Here is a 14231-nt window from a genome sequence, read left to right as displayed (position 1 = left end):
ATGTTTCTCCTTATATTTGTGTTTGTGTGCATGTTTACTTGTGTTTGCACAGGTGTGTGCACTAGGAAGGGTTTGTGTGTGTGCACATAAAAGCAAGTAATGCAGATAGGTACCTGGGAGTGAAGCAATAGAAGACTTTGTATGCAAATGGGTGTATACCCATTGTGTGTGTTATCTATAGAGCTGGTCCCATCTTAGAAATGTGGGTGTGAGCCAAGAAACTGGAAAATGGATATTTACAGATTTCTACTGGCTCAGTAGCTGTATTGTTGAGGGTGATTTTGGAGATGAGGGTGATAAATTGAACAGAGTCCAGAGTCCTGGTATGTTACAAATGTGTTTAGGGTGATACTGGGGAGGGGGAGCCGTGTACAGGCTTATGTCTGCCAAAGGGAGTGCTAGTACACAACTGTGCTTCACTTGCAGGGGAGCCTGTTGAGGAAGGAGCTGCTTGTGCATGTGGAGCAGGACAGCTGTGCTGCTGCCTGTGTGCTGCAGACTGCTGTGCCTGCCTGTGGGCACTGGGGATAGCTCGGGGTGCATGCCTTGTGCCACAGCCAGCTGCAGGAGCCCAGTGGATAGTCAGAGGCCACAAGTGTGGTGGCTGCTTCTGCCTGCTCCTTCCCAGACCCTGCCCTGAGCAGTTGCCCACAGCATCAGATGGCAGGACAGTGTTTATTTAACGTGGCTACCTCATGTCTGGAGGCTGCACTGATCCACAGTGCAGCATCATGGTGGCTGGGCATCTTCCCTGCAGACTACGGCCACTTTTGCTTAAGCAGGTCCCTGAGTTTGTGGTGTGGCAGAGCTGTGCCTGTCATCCCAAGAGTACTAGGCAAAGGCTGGCTGCAGTACACCTTTGTGTAATTGCAGAGGCAGTCCTGGAACCACAGCTACTTCTGAGGAAAGCTGAGTCTGCCAAATCATCTGTAGCTCTGTTCTGCCAGGTCTCACCATGATACAGTGAACAGGTCAGACAGGGCAGGTCTCAGAAGCCTTCAATTTTTTTTTTCCATCAGAAGCTCTTGAGCTCCTGCTGCTAGCCTAATTTTACTTTCACAACAAACCCCAAATAATCCTAGGGACTTTTACTATTTCCTTGTGTAGACAGAGGCAGAGATTAAAGATCCAATCTAAATAATCTAATTCCAGAGATAATCCTTTTGCTCTTATCTCCAATTTTGTACCAGGGAGCTGCTTCCAAGGAGCTCTACATGGCAGGGCACAGCTGGTCCCTTGTGGGCACCTGAGCCTTGTAGCCCTGTGCCAGTTGGGAAGGCTATGGGGCAGTGGGGCTGGCTCACACTTATTTCTTAGATACCTCATTAGCCATGAGGCCTGCTTCTAACCCACATCTTTTTGCTACTGTTTTTGGACATCCCAGATCCTGATCCCATTTTCCAGCAGTAAATGGCTAGTACTCTAAACATGTGCCCTTCATTGCTCATGAACAATCGGGGTGCCAGGTAGACCAGACAGGACTGATTCAAGACAGTCATTTTGGCACAGCTGCCAGGGGACAGGGAGAGATCAAGGGATTGAGAAAATGACCCTGAGACTTTCACTTGTAGGTTACTGGTGTAAATCCAGCCTGCATCAGGGGACTGATTGATGGCTCAGTGGATTAGTAACAGGATGGAGCCTTTGACATCTGGGGCACAAACTGGCATCAAGTTGCTGGTGTGACAGCAAGAATTGATTTGGGACAGCAGTGTAGGACACCACAGACACAGGCCAAACTGTCTGCCATCCTCTGCCAGGAGCTGTGAGCCCTGTGAGCCAGGATGAGGGGCTCCTCTTGCCCCAGATGAGCACAGCCACTGTCCCTCCTCACTGCTGATCCCTTGTGCTTTGTGATTCTTGGGAAATGGTCATCCAAGCTAGTTTTTAGAAAATGTTCACCCTGGGAACACCTGGTAACACTTAAAGTGTTTATTGCTTCAAAATTGTGTTCCTGACCCACACATCACAGTTGAAAGTGTAGGATTAGGGAGGATCATTTGTAATCAGCATAAATGAACTCTAATGAGGCTTCTCTCAGCCTCACCAAGTGGACAGCATTGTCCTGGACACGGCTGCTTGCACTCCTTTGGTAGCAGAACTTGGGGGACACCCAACAGGTCACAAACACAGCAGGGATACAGGAGATTAGCCTGGATTTGATCAGATGCTGCCAGGGCTGGGGACTGTAACGCCGAGATGATTTGCCAGGAATCAGCATGAGGTGGCTGAATCTGGAGAGGTGCTAAGTGTACACATTTCATACTACTAATCTGGATGTGCTTTCCTAAGGAACCCTGTAGTTTTAGGAACCCATTCCTTGCAGCAGTGATGGTGTGGGAGTGCAGCAGTGCCATGTCTGTCCTGGCCCAGTTATATCATGAGCCCAAGAACTGATGTCACAGCAGCAGGAACATGGTTTGGGATTCACTCCAACCTGGGCAGAGCAGACTGGGGAGCAGGGGGTGGGTGGTTACACATTCTGCCAAACAGTTCACTTCTCCAAGATTGGGTCTGGTTAAGAGGCCCACAGGTGCATTACAAAAGCAACAAATGCATTTAATTCTCAGTCTGCAGCACCAAGTCTTTATTTATAGAAGAAGACGCTTTGCAAAAGACTTGAATTAATAAAATATCACTGGCACTTAGGAGCAGCCACTGCTAATGCAGCCAGTGCCAGGAGCACAGGCCAGTATCTGACGCCTCAAGGAACACCATGATCAGACAGAAGGGCAAACATTAAGTTATTTGTTCCCCCTTTGTGCAGGGAGTGAGTTTCATTCGACCTCTCCCTGGGATATCTCACTCCAGCCACCAAAGACCTTGCCAAGGTCCTCCAGAAAACAAACCCAGGATTTTACATTCTCCTGTAAAGTCCAAGCCAGGGATCAGCCCGCTGGCAGTGTCACGGTCACCTCCCTGCCTTCCCCTTCACTGGAGGCTTTGCTTCGCTTGTGGTGCAAGATGCTTGCACGCCACCGGCCGCATCGCTCCTTACTGGGCAGGCAACTACCTATTCCCTTACTCCATGGCGGGGGCGAACAGGAGAACCAGCGTGTTCTGCCAAGGCAGCGAGCCGGGCTTGGTAGCTGCTGCTCAGAGCACAACGGGCACGGAGCTACCGGGACGTGGCAAGGAGCCGCCCCCGACGGCGGTGGAGCTCCCGCTGTCCCAGGACCGCGTCCAGCCCCGTCCCCGAGCACACCGGGTCCGCTCCGGTCCGCGCTGCCGCAGCGCCGCCCGTTGCCGCGGCAACCTTCCGTCTGCGCTTCCCGCCGCCGCCCCACCGTGCTCCGCGTTCCGCCGCGCTGGAGCACCGCGATTGGCGGCGCGCAGGGGCGGGCTTTGCCCACCAGCCGCCGGCGCTCAGGCCAGCTCGCCGGGCTGTTCCCGCTGCGGACACGGCGCTGGGGAGCCTCGTCCGTCCCCGCCGCGCCTCCCTAGGGGAGCCGGTTCCACACCCGCTCCGCTCCGCTCCCTGCACGGGCGGTACCGGTACCGGCCCCGGGCGCCCCGGCCCGCGGGGACCCGGCTCTCCGCGCCGCTCCCGCCGCTGTCCCCGCGCCGCTAAGCCCACCCCGCCCATCGCCACCGCTCATTGGGCCGCCGCATTATGAATATGCAAATAAAGTCCAGCGGCCGTTCAATGGCAGGCGGGAAGGTAATTAATATTCTCGTTTCGGCGCGCGGATTGGCCGGTGCTCGTCCCGCCCCGGCAGCGGGGTAAGCCGCCCCCTGTCGGCGGCAGGAAGGGGCGGGCGCGGCGCCGGGAGCGCGACATGGTGGGCGCTGGTACGCGCGGGGCGCCGCTGCTGCCGCCCGTGCTGCTGCTGCCGCTGCTGCTGCGGGGCGCGGCGGGCGGCATCGCCGACAGCGTCGTCTGGGCCGTCAACGCGGGCGGCGATGCCCATGTGGACGTGAACGGCATCCACTTCCGCAAGGACCCGCTCGAGGGCCGCGTGGGCCGAGGTGAGGGCGGGGGACACGCCGCGGCCGGGGCATTTCGGCGGGACAGCCCGCGGGGTCGCGCTCGGCTCGGCTCCGCCGGCGCTGCGAGGTCCCGCTGTGCTGGCGGGGTCCGGGACCCGCGCTCCCCCTGCTCCGTCCTGCCCGCCGCAGCCGCGGCGGCTCTGTGGGTGTCCCTGCAGGACGGCGGGGGCTCCTCTCCCCCAGCCGCCCGGGGACGGTCGTGGCCCGGAGGCAGCGCCGGCACTTGTCACCAGCGGGACCACGGCCACCCTTGTTCTCCCGCCGGGCCCAACTGGGGCTGCATCCCCCGTCCCCGTGGCGGTGCGGGCCCGGGGCCCCAGAGGCGGCGGGATGAACCCTGCGGGATGGTGTTCCTGCCCTCGGCTTGCGGGGTTGTGTAATGCCGGAGGATAAGTGGCTCCGCGAGGGTTGGAGTGGGATTTCGGCTGGACAGGCGGCGGGAGCGGACAAGCTGCCAGCCCTGCCGCGTGCGCCCGCCGGTCTCACTTTCTCCCCCGTTTTCCACTGAAGAGCCCGTGTTCCATAGCAGGATCCGCCGGTTCACAGCCCAGTGCGCAGCGCGCTCGGTGCACTGGGAACAAGCTTTTCCAGCCCTCTGCAGCCGGATCTGGGTCGCGCACGATGTGGGCTGATGCTTGCAGCATTCTGGACCCGACAGCGAAGAGCGCAGGGCTCGCTGGAGCCCTGGTGCTGCGCCCGGCAGGGGGAAGGTACAGCCGGCTGGTCTGCTCCATGCCCCAATCCGTGTTCCAAGGGCCGGGACACGAGCAGAAGTAGGGGCAGATGGGAAATCATCGGCTGCTCTAACTACCAAGTCAGTAAAATCTTCAGCCTACTATTTATGACAGGATGGAGAACTAATTGCACTTGGATTGCCGTTTCCTACTTCCCCCAAGACCACACAGGTTGAATTGTGCATGTTTCTGATAATTGGTGTACCAAAACTTAGCGGATTCACTAATATATTGAAAAGCTAGCTGTGCTGAGCTGCTCTACTGTCAGTTTCAGGTGAGTGGTGGAATGTGGAGATGAGCTCTCTGTTGATTTTTGAGTCTTAACTTTTGCTGTTTCCATGTAGGATGGTGAGGATTTTCCTGTGCTATACAGCTGGAACTGTTATTGCTTGTCCTGCATGAGTGCCATCCCAAATGGAGAGCCTTTTGGGCACACTGGATACAGTGGAGGTCACATTTAAATTATAATATGGTTTTTCACACCCATGGGAGTTGCTGCTTCAGTTGCACAGGGTTCCTGACCACTGTAGGTCAGCTTCCCTTCATAGACCTCTCACATGTGTGACTTGAACATCCTTATGAACTTGAACTATTTATTTCTGAGTTGAAGAGAAAAAAGGGTCTTTTTCAAGCACATTGTGACATGCACTTCCTTTGTGGAAAGCCAATGGTGTTTCCTCTGAGCAATAGGCTGTTACAGTAATCCTGCATCAGCCAGTGGTGCCAGGCACAGTGGAGACTTTACCCCTTTGAGCTCTCAGCTGCCTTTCCCTCAATGGCTTTTTATTGCACGATTGTTCATTTACTCTGGGCTCCTCTCTGTGTTTTTAGACATGTAAGGGCTATAGCAGAAATGTATGGCTGACTGGGAGGAAATGACCTAGGGATAGTAATTCTCAGCTGTACTGCCTCTGGGCAATTTAAAACTTTTTTTTTTTTTTTTTTTTTCAAGCCTCAATTCAGCTGCTGTGCCCTAAAGGACTGCCTGTGCTGATGGCAATTACAGAATAGGCAGGTGCCAAACATAGTTGAGTTACAGCTTGGTGTGTACTGCTTGCTCTCAGTGAGCACCCAGTGTGCTGTAAAATCCATCTGGCTTCCACAGCTCTGTCAACAGAGCTCTGACATGCAGGTGACAGGTCTTCCTCTCCAGTTACCTTCTTGGCTATTAAAGGACTTTCTGTGCAGGCTTTCCTTTAATAGGAGCTGCCTTCTGTAGAGTCCTTGGTTTGCTATCACTGTAATCTGTAGCTGGCCAGAAATATCTGTGTGGGAGGAGAGGTTAAACTTTTCACCCTCTGTATTTCTGGTGGTTAGAGTCCTTAGTCTTTATACCCAAGTTTGAGTGGTAAAGAGAAGTGGAAGATTGCCTGAGCAGCTCTGTGTGAAATAGGAGACTAAGAACTGGCATTAATTTCCTCTCGTTTGCATTGGCTCTGTCTTTGGCAATGTGCACTGGGTTAGTAGTTCTTGCTTTGTGTTGGCCAGTGCAGTGTCTGTTCCCATGGAAATAGGGGTGGGAGAGGTCAGCAGAGAACTTCATCTGGATCAACTTCTGCCTGAAGTGCCGTGCTGGTGGATGGATGGTGTCCACAGTCCTCGCTCCTGCCCCTGCATCGCTGGGGAATTGTTTGATGTGCAGCCCTGGAGGCATTGCATCAGTTTGCATTTATACAGGAACCCTGATACAGTAGCATACCAGGTGGGGTTAAAGTTTTTGGGGGCTGCTGTAGAGGTGGTGAAACACTGAAAAGAGACAAATTTTGTGATTTCTCTGATTTTGTCAGTTGTTGTCTTTTTTGGGCATGGTGTTTGGGCCCTTCTCAGGGACTCTTTGCATGCCTGCAGACAGCACCCATTTCAGTTGGGTGGCTCTGAGAACATCAGCTGATGGAGCTGGTGGTGCTCTTGAAACACTTGTGTATCTTTTTTCTTCCTTTATCCCATCTTTATGCTGACAGGTATTGTGGGGCTGTGGTGTGAAGAAAGAGCTTTGTAAGATGCCTAATGCTTTTCACCCTTCTGCCATTCCCTAGGTTATTTGCTGAGGGGGAAGAGTCTCTAAAACCCAGTGCTATCAACTGCTAACTTCAAATCTGTTGTGTCAATGAATTGAGTTAGTCCTATGCTAGCTGTTTTAGTTTTGTATTTGGAGTCTGAAATTTGAAAATATTGTAAAAATATTCTAGATATTTTCACTCTTTAAAGCAAAAGCCAATGGCCAAGTCCTTTGGCTTTGTGAAATGTTTTTGAAACAGGCTTTTCTTTCTGAAATGGTGAGAGTGAGCTTACTGTGTCTTAGACTGCAGCATGTCCCCAGACCTGTTTTCCTACATTTCTTGGATTTTGGGACTTTGGCTTCTTGTGCTTCTGCTCTGGTAGTGCTGCCACCTGGTCAGAGCAAGCAGGGGAGATGGGTCTGATGGGTTGTAAGTGCTAATGCCGCTTATGGAGTTAAGCGCTTCAAGAATATATAAAGTGTTTCTTCCTCAGAATGTAACCCTTCCTCTCACTCTTTTGTGCTCAAAACCCAGCTTCTGACTATGGTATGAAGCTGCCAATCCTGCGGTCCAATGCAGAAGACCAGATTCTGTACCAGACGGAGCGTTACAATGAGGAAACCTTTGGCTATGAAGTTCCCATCAAAGAGGAGGGTGACTATGTGCTGGTGTTGAAGTTTGCAGAGGTCTATTTTGCACAGTCTCAACAGAAGGTAAGCAATAGCTCCTTGTGTATCTCTGATGCAAGTTCCTGGCTAAGACTGTTTATGCTCAGGTTACCTCTGCTGCTTTGCATGCTGGAGGAAGGAGTAAGTTAACTTAGGTCCCAACCTCTCCCAGGCTCTGAACCTTTAGAGCTCTCTTCCACATTCTAGCTATACAGTTGGACTGGAAAACCTAACTTCAAAGCATTCAAACAAACACATGTAACTAAAGATAACTAGCAATAGAGTTTTACAACAAATTCTTTTCCTTTTTCTTGAACACTGGCTTCTGACTAGACAGCATAGTTATGCTGGAGAAGGTATTGCATAAATTGAAGCAGGGAGGTGGTCTGGGTTAAATACCCTACTCAAAACAATTTTTACAAATGTAATAAGACTTGCTACTGGTTCAGTCTGATCCTGAAAGCAGAGTTAAATTCATCTGCTTCTTGCTTTTTAGAGAAGAATAATCCTTGTCCACTTTTGAAATCCCTCATGTACAGAAGTGGAAACAGAATCAAGCAGAACTCAAAGCCCTGTGATAAATTGGGGTAGGAGTGGTTTGTGTTTTAGTCTGGCTTTCTTCTGATTCTATCAGTTTCTTTTGGGCTGATCTCCTTAAGCAGTGTGCTGCTTTCCTGCCAGAGAAGTATTTCAGGGAGCAAAACTGGTGGTTCTAGCTTACACAACGGATGCAAAAAGCAGCCTCAGATTAAACTGAAGGGCTGAGGCATCTTTGGTTCCTCTTCCTTCATGTGGTTCTGCTGGGATTCCCCAGGTGCTGCCTGTAGTTTGAGTCATTACAGCCCTGAGGAGGACTTTCACTCTGACTTCACTGATGTGGTTAGCAGTTAAACATTTTACCTCCTTCAAACCCTGTGTTCTTCACCAGCTTGTTTCCTCTTCTCTCTTCTGCTGCAGGCTGTTAGTTAGAAATGGCTTCATTCCCTAGGGTGTGGTGTGTCACAGCCACCCCAGAGTGGTAAGAGCAGATCTTCAGACAGGAGAAGAGTTGTGCAAGAGAAGCATGAATAAACCAGAATAAAACTGGGCTGTCCTCAGGTCTGAATAGCATATTTAGGGGTTGTTTTAAAAGGAGAAGGCAGATTTCAGGGTATTTGAAAGCATTATTCATGCTTTAGTGTCTTTATCTGGCTGTTTTTGGGCTTTGAATCCTTCCCAAAGGAGTGGGCCAAGACATGTTACAATGCTTTCTGATCCTGGGTGCATAAAAAGCAGAGACCTTTCCTGTTCTGTTCCCATTTCAACTGTCACGTGCCTGAATCTGCTCTGACTCTGTCATTTCTTCCACCCTGAAGGTATTTGATGTTCGCTTGAATGGCCACGTGGTGGTGAAAGACTTGGACATTTTTGACAGAGTTGGACACAGCACAGCTCACGATGAGATCATTCCCATGAGTATCAAAAAGGGAAAACTGAGTGTCCAGGGGGAGGTTTCAACATTCACAGGAAAGCTCCACATTGAGTTTGTAAAGGTAATAAGCTTTTCAAGGCAGAGCCTTGATCTTCCCTTTCCCGTTCTTATCCAGTCATGTGGTGCAGCTGTGTGCTGGAGGGGGGAGAGGCATTGGTAAGTGGGGAGACCATTCAGAGCTGCAGCACTGACTGCTGCTTTTGCTTTTTCTAGGGCTACTATGACAATCCGAAAATCTGTGCCCTATACATCCTGCAAGGAACAGTGGAAGGTAAGCACAGTTTCTAAGCCAGAAGGCTCTTCCCCCTTGGAGAGCAGCCTGTTGCTTCTCAGACTATGAGATCATAGCTTTTGCTGACCCACATCTGCCAAAATTGTTTCTCTTTCACTGAGTTCCCACAGAGTGCAGTTGCAGAGTGAAGTAGGTGTGTTCTGTCCTCATTCTCTTCTAAGTCACAAAGCTTGTGTCATTTTGGAGTGAGAAAAACCAATTTGTTTTGGAATTTCCTGTATACGGGGTAAAGGAGAAGGGAACATGTCTGGTCAGTCTCAGCTTATAGCTACAGATAAATGCTCTCTGGCCTTGCATGTCAGCAGCAGCCCTGCAGACAATTTACGGTTATTTTAGCTAGTGCTTAGTATTTCTCACCTGGAGCTTTGTTTTGTTTTTTCAGCTTTAGGACAAGGCAGTATTTTTTTCCCAGATACCAGTTCATCTGGATAGCTCCAGGGAGTGCTGGAAAGGTCCTTGTTCTTTTATCGTCCTCTTCATAAGTGAGCTGGAATTGGAGCCCCTCTAGCTCCTGAACTAGGAAGGTTTAGGATCCCTCTCTGACCAAAACATCAATTTGCTTTACTATGGGATGGTCAGGTGCTGCTGAAGATTTGGTAAGAATCTTGTGGTCAGGTGGCACCTGCAGCTCAGGCCCAAGGCTCAGAAGGCTGGATTTGAGTGGGGCTTGGCCATGCTGCTCTCACAGTTCTAGCTTTGAGGAGTGCAGTGATGTGGAGTAGGACTGTTTGTGGAAAGGGTTGTTCCCGTTCCTATTTGCACCCGTATCTGCTGGTCCTGCAAGGCAGCAGGTGCTTGTTCTTGACTAGGTCTTACTGAGCAGCTGCAGTATCTGAATGTGTGCTCTAAGTGTGCTTTTGTATGTTAACTTGTCCCTGTGACACATTGATGATGTGGAAGGATGAAGTTATTCTGCAGGCTGGATCCTTGGATGCTCTTATCTTGCAAAGAAAATAATTAGTGGTGTGATCCTCTGTGGAAGAAGATTGTCTTGGTTTGAGAAGAGATAACAAACCTGCCCAACCTCCAACAGATGGCAAATAGAATACAAGCTTATCTTACAAACCAGGACAAAGATATTCCTCTCTTCTGGGGTGTTCTAGTTGTGGTTTCCATTAACGGGGTCTCAGGTGCCCTCTTGCCAATGTTCATGTTGGATTGGGGAGAGGGGAAGGAAGTGTCTTGAGTGAACTCCCAGTTTACATCCTGCCTGCTTGCAACCTTTTGTCTTGTTCAACAGATGTTCCAAAGCTGCAGCCACACCCAGGTCTGGAGAAAAAAGAGGAAGATGATGATGAAGATGACTATGATGATGGCTCCAGTGTCAAAAAACAGGCAAATAAGAACCGGGTTCAGTCAGGCCCACGCACACCAAACCCCTATGCCTCGGACAACAGCAGCCTCATGTTTCCTATATTGGTGGCCTTTGGTGTCTTCATTCCTACCCTCTTCTGCCTCTGCCGATTGTGAGAGCAAGCCCCACAGTGCATCAGCCCAGGGGCTGGGAGGGAAGGAGTTGGACCAAATATGGTTGCTTTCAATTTCTCCATATTGTTCATAATTTAAGGGAAAAAAAAAAAAAAAGAGATGATTCATTTGGAATGAATAGCAATGAATAGCAGGTCCAGGTAAGAGGGAGCTTACCTTCCCCCTGCCAGCAAGCAGCAAGGCCCTTGCCTTCCCCTTCGCACCATGTGCAGCCTCTGATTTTCCCTGGGGCATCCAAGAGTGAACTGAGTCCTGGCTGGGTGTGTATTGGGCCGTGAAAGCTGATGCTACCAGTCCTGGGCTGTGTCCTACACTGAGAGAAAGCCATGTGCTGTAGGATCTCTGCCTTTACTGGGTGGAATACAGTTCATTAAGCGGGAAAGCAATTCATAAAACAAGGCTGGGGTACACATTTTGTCCAGGAGCGTGGAAGTGTTGTGGTGCTGTTGGGTGTCAAATGACTGCAGAGGACAGAGCCTGGCTCAGCATCTCTCTGAACGTGTGCAACACGATGTATGGTACTCGCCTGTGTGAAGATACCAAGGCTCCAGACCAGCCTCCGTAGCGACGGTCCCCTCCTAAGACTGCAAGCTGCGCCAGGAGCAGAGGGATTTATTTGGCCTGATTTGCTGCACCAGTTGGGAGAGACTTTCCTAGTCTGGCAGTTGCAATGTTTGTTCCATCGCAGAGGGATTCTGCTGTAGCCTGTGAGAGGCTGACATTGTTAGCGTCTGATCAGATGCTGTTTTCTGTATTGATTATGGCTTTTGTTTTCTTTAATATCCTTTTCTTTTCAAACGTTTTGTTTTAAGCCCAGTTCCTTGTTTTGCCTTTCCTAGCAAGTGACCTCTTCTTTGGAAGAAGCTGAGAATCAGGTGAACTAGAGAGGAGGTTCAGGACTTGTTCCTTAACCTTCCTAATGGTGAGCTCCCTTCTCCATGACTCTAAACAACCTGTGCTGTAGGATAGAGCAGAGCAACCTGGTGGATGCTCCCTGTGGTTTCTCATTCCCTCTGTAGGGACCAGCCCTGCCTGTAGCAGTGAGAAATGGAAGTGGTCTGTGTTTGCAGTGAGTGGGTTTGGCCTTTTTCATATCCAGGCCCTGTAGTGAAGGGTCAGATGTCCAGCTTTTCAGTCCTGCAGAGCAAGGTGGTTCATTGCCATCCAGAGATCTGGAAGTGAGCAATGCACTGGAGACAAGGTCACCTGCTTCCCCCAGGGGTATTTCTGCAAGAGGCTTCTGTTTCCACATGCAGAGCCTGTGCCTACCTGGCAGAGGCTCAACAGAGCGAAAGCCACTGCTGTGCCTTCTGATCCAGAGCTGCAGGCCCTGAGGAGCTGCCTTCCCAAAATCTTGGCCTCCAACATGTTGAGCATTTCTGGTTGACCAGGAAGGAGATGTTCTGTGCTGGAGCAGGATCTGTCCCAGGCAGGGTTGGGTTTTTGCAGATCAGCTTTGCTGCTGCTGAGCTCTGGGCTCATGGAGCGCTTTCCCTCATGCTCTCTCTGTTGTCCTCAGAAGTGTTCTGTCTTTCCCTGGAGCAGTGGCACTGAGCTGTGACCTCATGCTGCTCTACCTCTCTGGGCCTGCATTTTCCTAGCAGTTGCTCCTGGGTTTGATCCCCTGCAGTGGCTCAGCCTTTCTTTGAGCTGAGCAGGGTCAGCAGAACTACCAAGCTTCTGGCAAGGGAGCTGGAGGAGCAGCCTGTTCTGTTCTGCTGGGCCCAGACAGTTGAAGCCTTCGCTTCCTCTTATCCCTCAGGCTGTGGTAGGAGCTGTCAGCTCAGGGTCTCCAGAGTGGAAGCTGGGGGAGGTGACAAAATGCTGCTCTCTGCAGCAGTGCCACTGAACCTTGCCTTTCTGATCACATCACTGTTACAGGCCTGACCCTAATTCTGTATCTATGAGCTGAAAAACAAGGAGGACATTAATGATCTTCTCTCCAAATGCGCATGGGCTAGTTTGGGACAGAAGGAAGAGAATCCCCACCCCATTTAAAGTAGAATACAGGCTTTAGAGAGAGCAGATCTTGAAGAACAAAGCTTAGGATGGAAGGTGGTTGGCTTGAAGTTGTCTGCTTCATCTTCTAGCTACTGTTAAAATCCTAATTCTTATAAAACTATTATAAAATATGAGCTCTGATTTGTTCAGTGACAGTGCCTGCAGGGATTCTCCAGCATTTTTGGGATTGCTCTAACTGGATTGAAGAGACATTTAGATCTTTATCAGTTTTGAGAACCATGAACTTTGCTGATTTGTTAAGCAAAGAATCTGGGGTTGAAAGCAGGCATCTCTCTAAGGAGCTGCTCTCCTCCAGGCCTTTTAGGGTGCATTTTTTTTGAGCATCCATGAAGCAAGGAATCACTCAGCTTCTTGTGGCTCACCCATTAATCTAAGCGCCTTGCATTCCATGGGTGAAAGGGTGTGTGTTTAGATGTGCAGAAGTCTTTTAGGATAGTTTATCCTGGCCTCTCCTAGCAGCCAGGGCATCCATTTGGTGCCATCAGCTGCCCCAAGGCAGAGCTGTACAGGGTGTGATCTAGTTTGTTCTAGTTGCTCAGTTCAAATGAATTTGTCTTATTTGATTAAGAATAGGGAGGAGAAACAGTTCATCCTTCATGGCTTCAATTCAGTTGTTTTGACTCTGGTTTTGTGCATCTTTCTCACTATAAAGCTGGTTTCCTGGGGGGTTCCTAACCCTGTTAAGGTCCTATGAGCAGTTTCCTTCCTGATCCATCCCCTCCTGACAAATTTGCTTTGGAAGGAGGCTTCAAACAAAGCATGTGGGAGCACCAAGGATGGTGGGGGCTGGCCAGTCAGCACCTTTCTGGGAATGGAGTACTCCAGCTCCCCTGGTCATCTCTGTCTAGTATCTGCAAGCCAGACTCAGGGATGTCATGAGGTACCTGGTCCTGACCAGGGAAAGAAAAAGTTTGGGCTGGCTGTAGCTTTCCAGAATGGGTGTTTGAGGGAATGTCCAAGACATTGTTTAACTGAGACAGGTCAGAGACAAGCTTGTTTGTGCTGATCCCTCTGCCAGCAGCAGGCAGAGGGAGTGCAGCAGCATGGGGAGCTGGGGCAGAGCAGACCCTGTCTTGATTCATGTTATGTAGAGAGGGACAGATAGGGCAATTTTAGTAAAGTTTCCACTTAATAAAGGGAAAATCACTGTCTATGATATTTCAGGCCTGGATCCAACCTCAGCATAGTGGTTTCAAAACTTATTTTAATTGTTCCATCAGCCCCTCCTTTTAGCCAGGCTATTGAAGTCTTCTGTGTGTGTGACTAAACATCTCTGACCCTTTTGATTGTCCCAGGTGGCAGTGAACAGAAAGCCAAATGAATTCCCTTCTCTTTTTGGTGCCTTTGTCTCAGGCTTTGAATAAAAGTCTATTTGATGGAGCTTCTTTTTTTTAAGGAGCTTCTGAGTTTTTTCTTTTTCTTCAAGGGACAGGCATTCCCTGCCCTTGAGATCAGATGGGGACTGTCTCCCTGTCCCCAGATGCCAGCTCTGGAGGTCACAGCTGAAGTAGAGAACTGTGAGCAAGTATCTTTATTTTCAGCCCTTAAAGTCAATGGAAGAAAAGT

At 50.1% G+C, this 14231-nt stretch overlaps 1 protein-coding gene across 1 annotated transcript; it reads left to right on the top strand.

Moving 5' to 3' along the window:
* Positions 1-3767: 3767 nt before the first annotated feature.
* On the top strand, positions 3768-11441 carry MLEC (malectin). Its single transcript, XM_021549846.2, has 5 exons — positions 3768-3969; positions 7259-7437; positions 8748-8924; positions 9077-9134; positions 10396-11441. Exons 1-5 carry the CDS (start codon positions 3780-3782, stop codon positions 10623-10625), a joined length of 834 nt encoding a protein of 277 aa, XP_021405521.1. The 5' UTR covers positions 3768-3779; the 3' UTR covers positions 10626-11441.
* The last annotated feature ends 2790 nt before the right edge of the window (positions 11442-14231 follow it).

The sequence above is a fragment of the Lonchura striata genome, chromosome 18 (assembly GCF_046129695.1).
Source record: "Lonchura striata isolate bLonStr1 chromosome 18, bLonStr1.mat, whole genome shotgun sequence".
Lineage (NCBI taxonomy): Eukaryota > Metazoa > Chordata > Aves > Passeriformes > Estrildidae > Lonchura > Lonchura striata.
The sequence above is the reverse complement of the archived record's forward strand: the minus strand, read 5'-3'. Positions and strand labels throughout refer to the sequence as shown.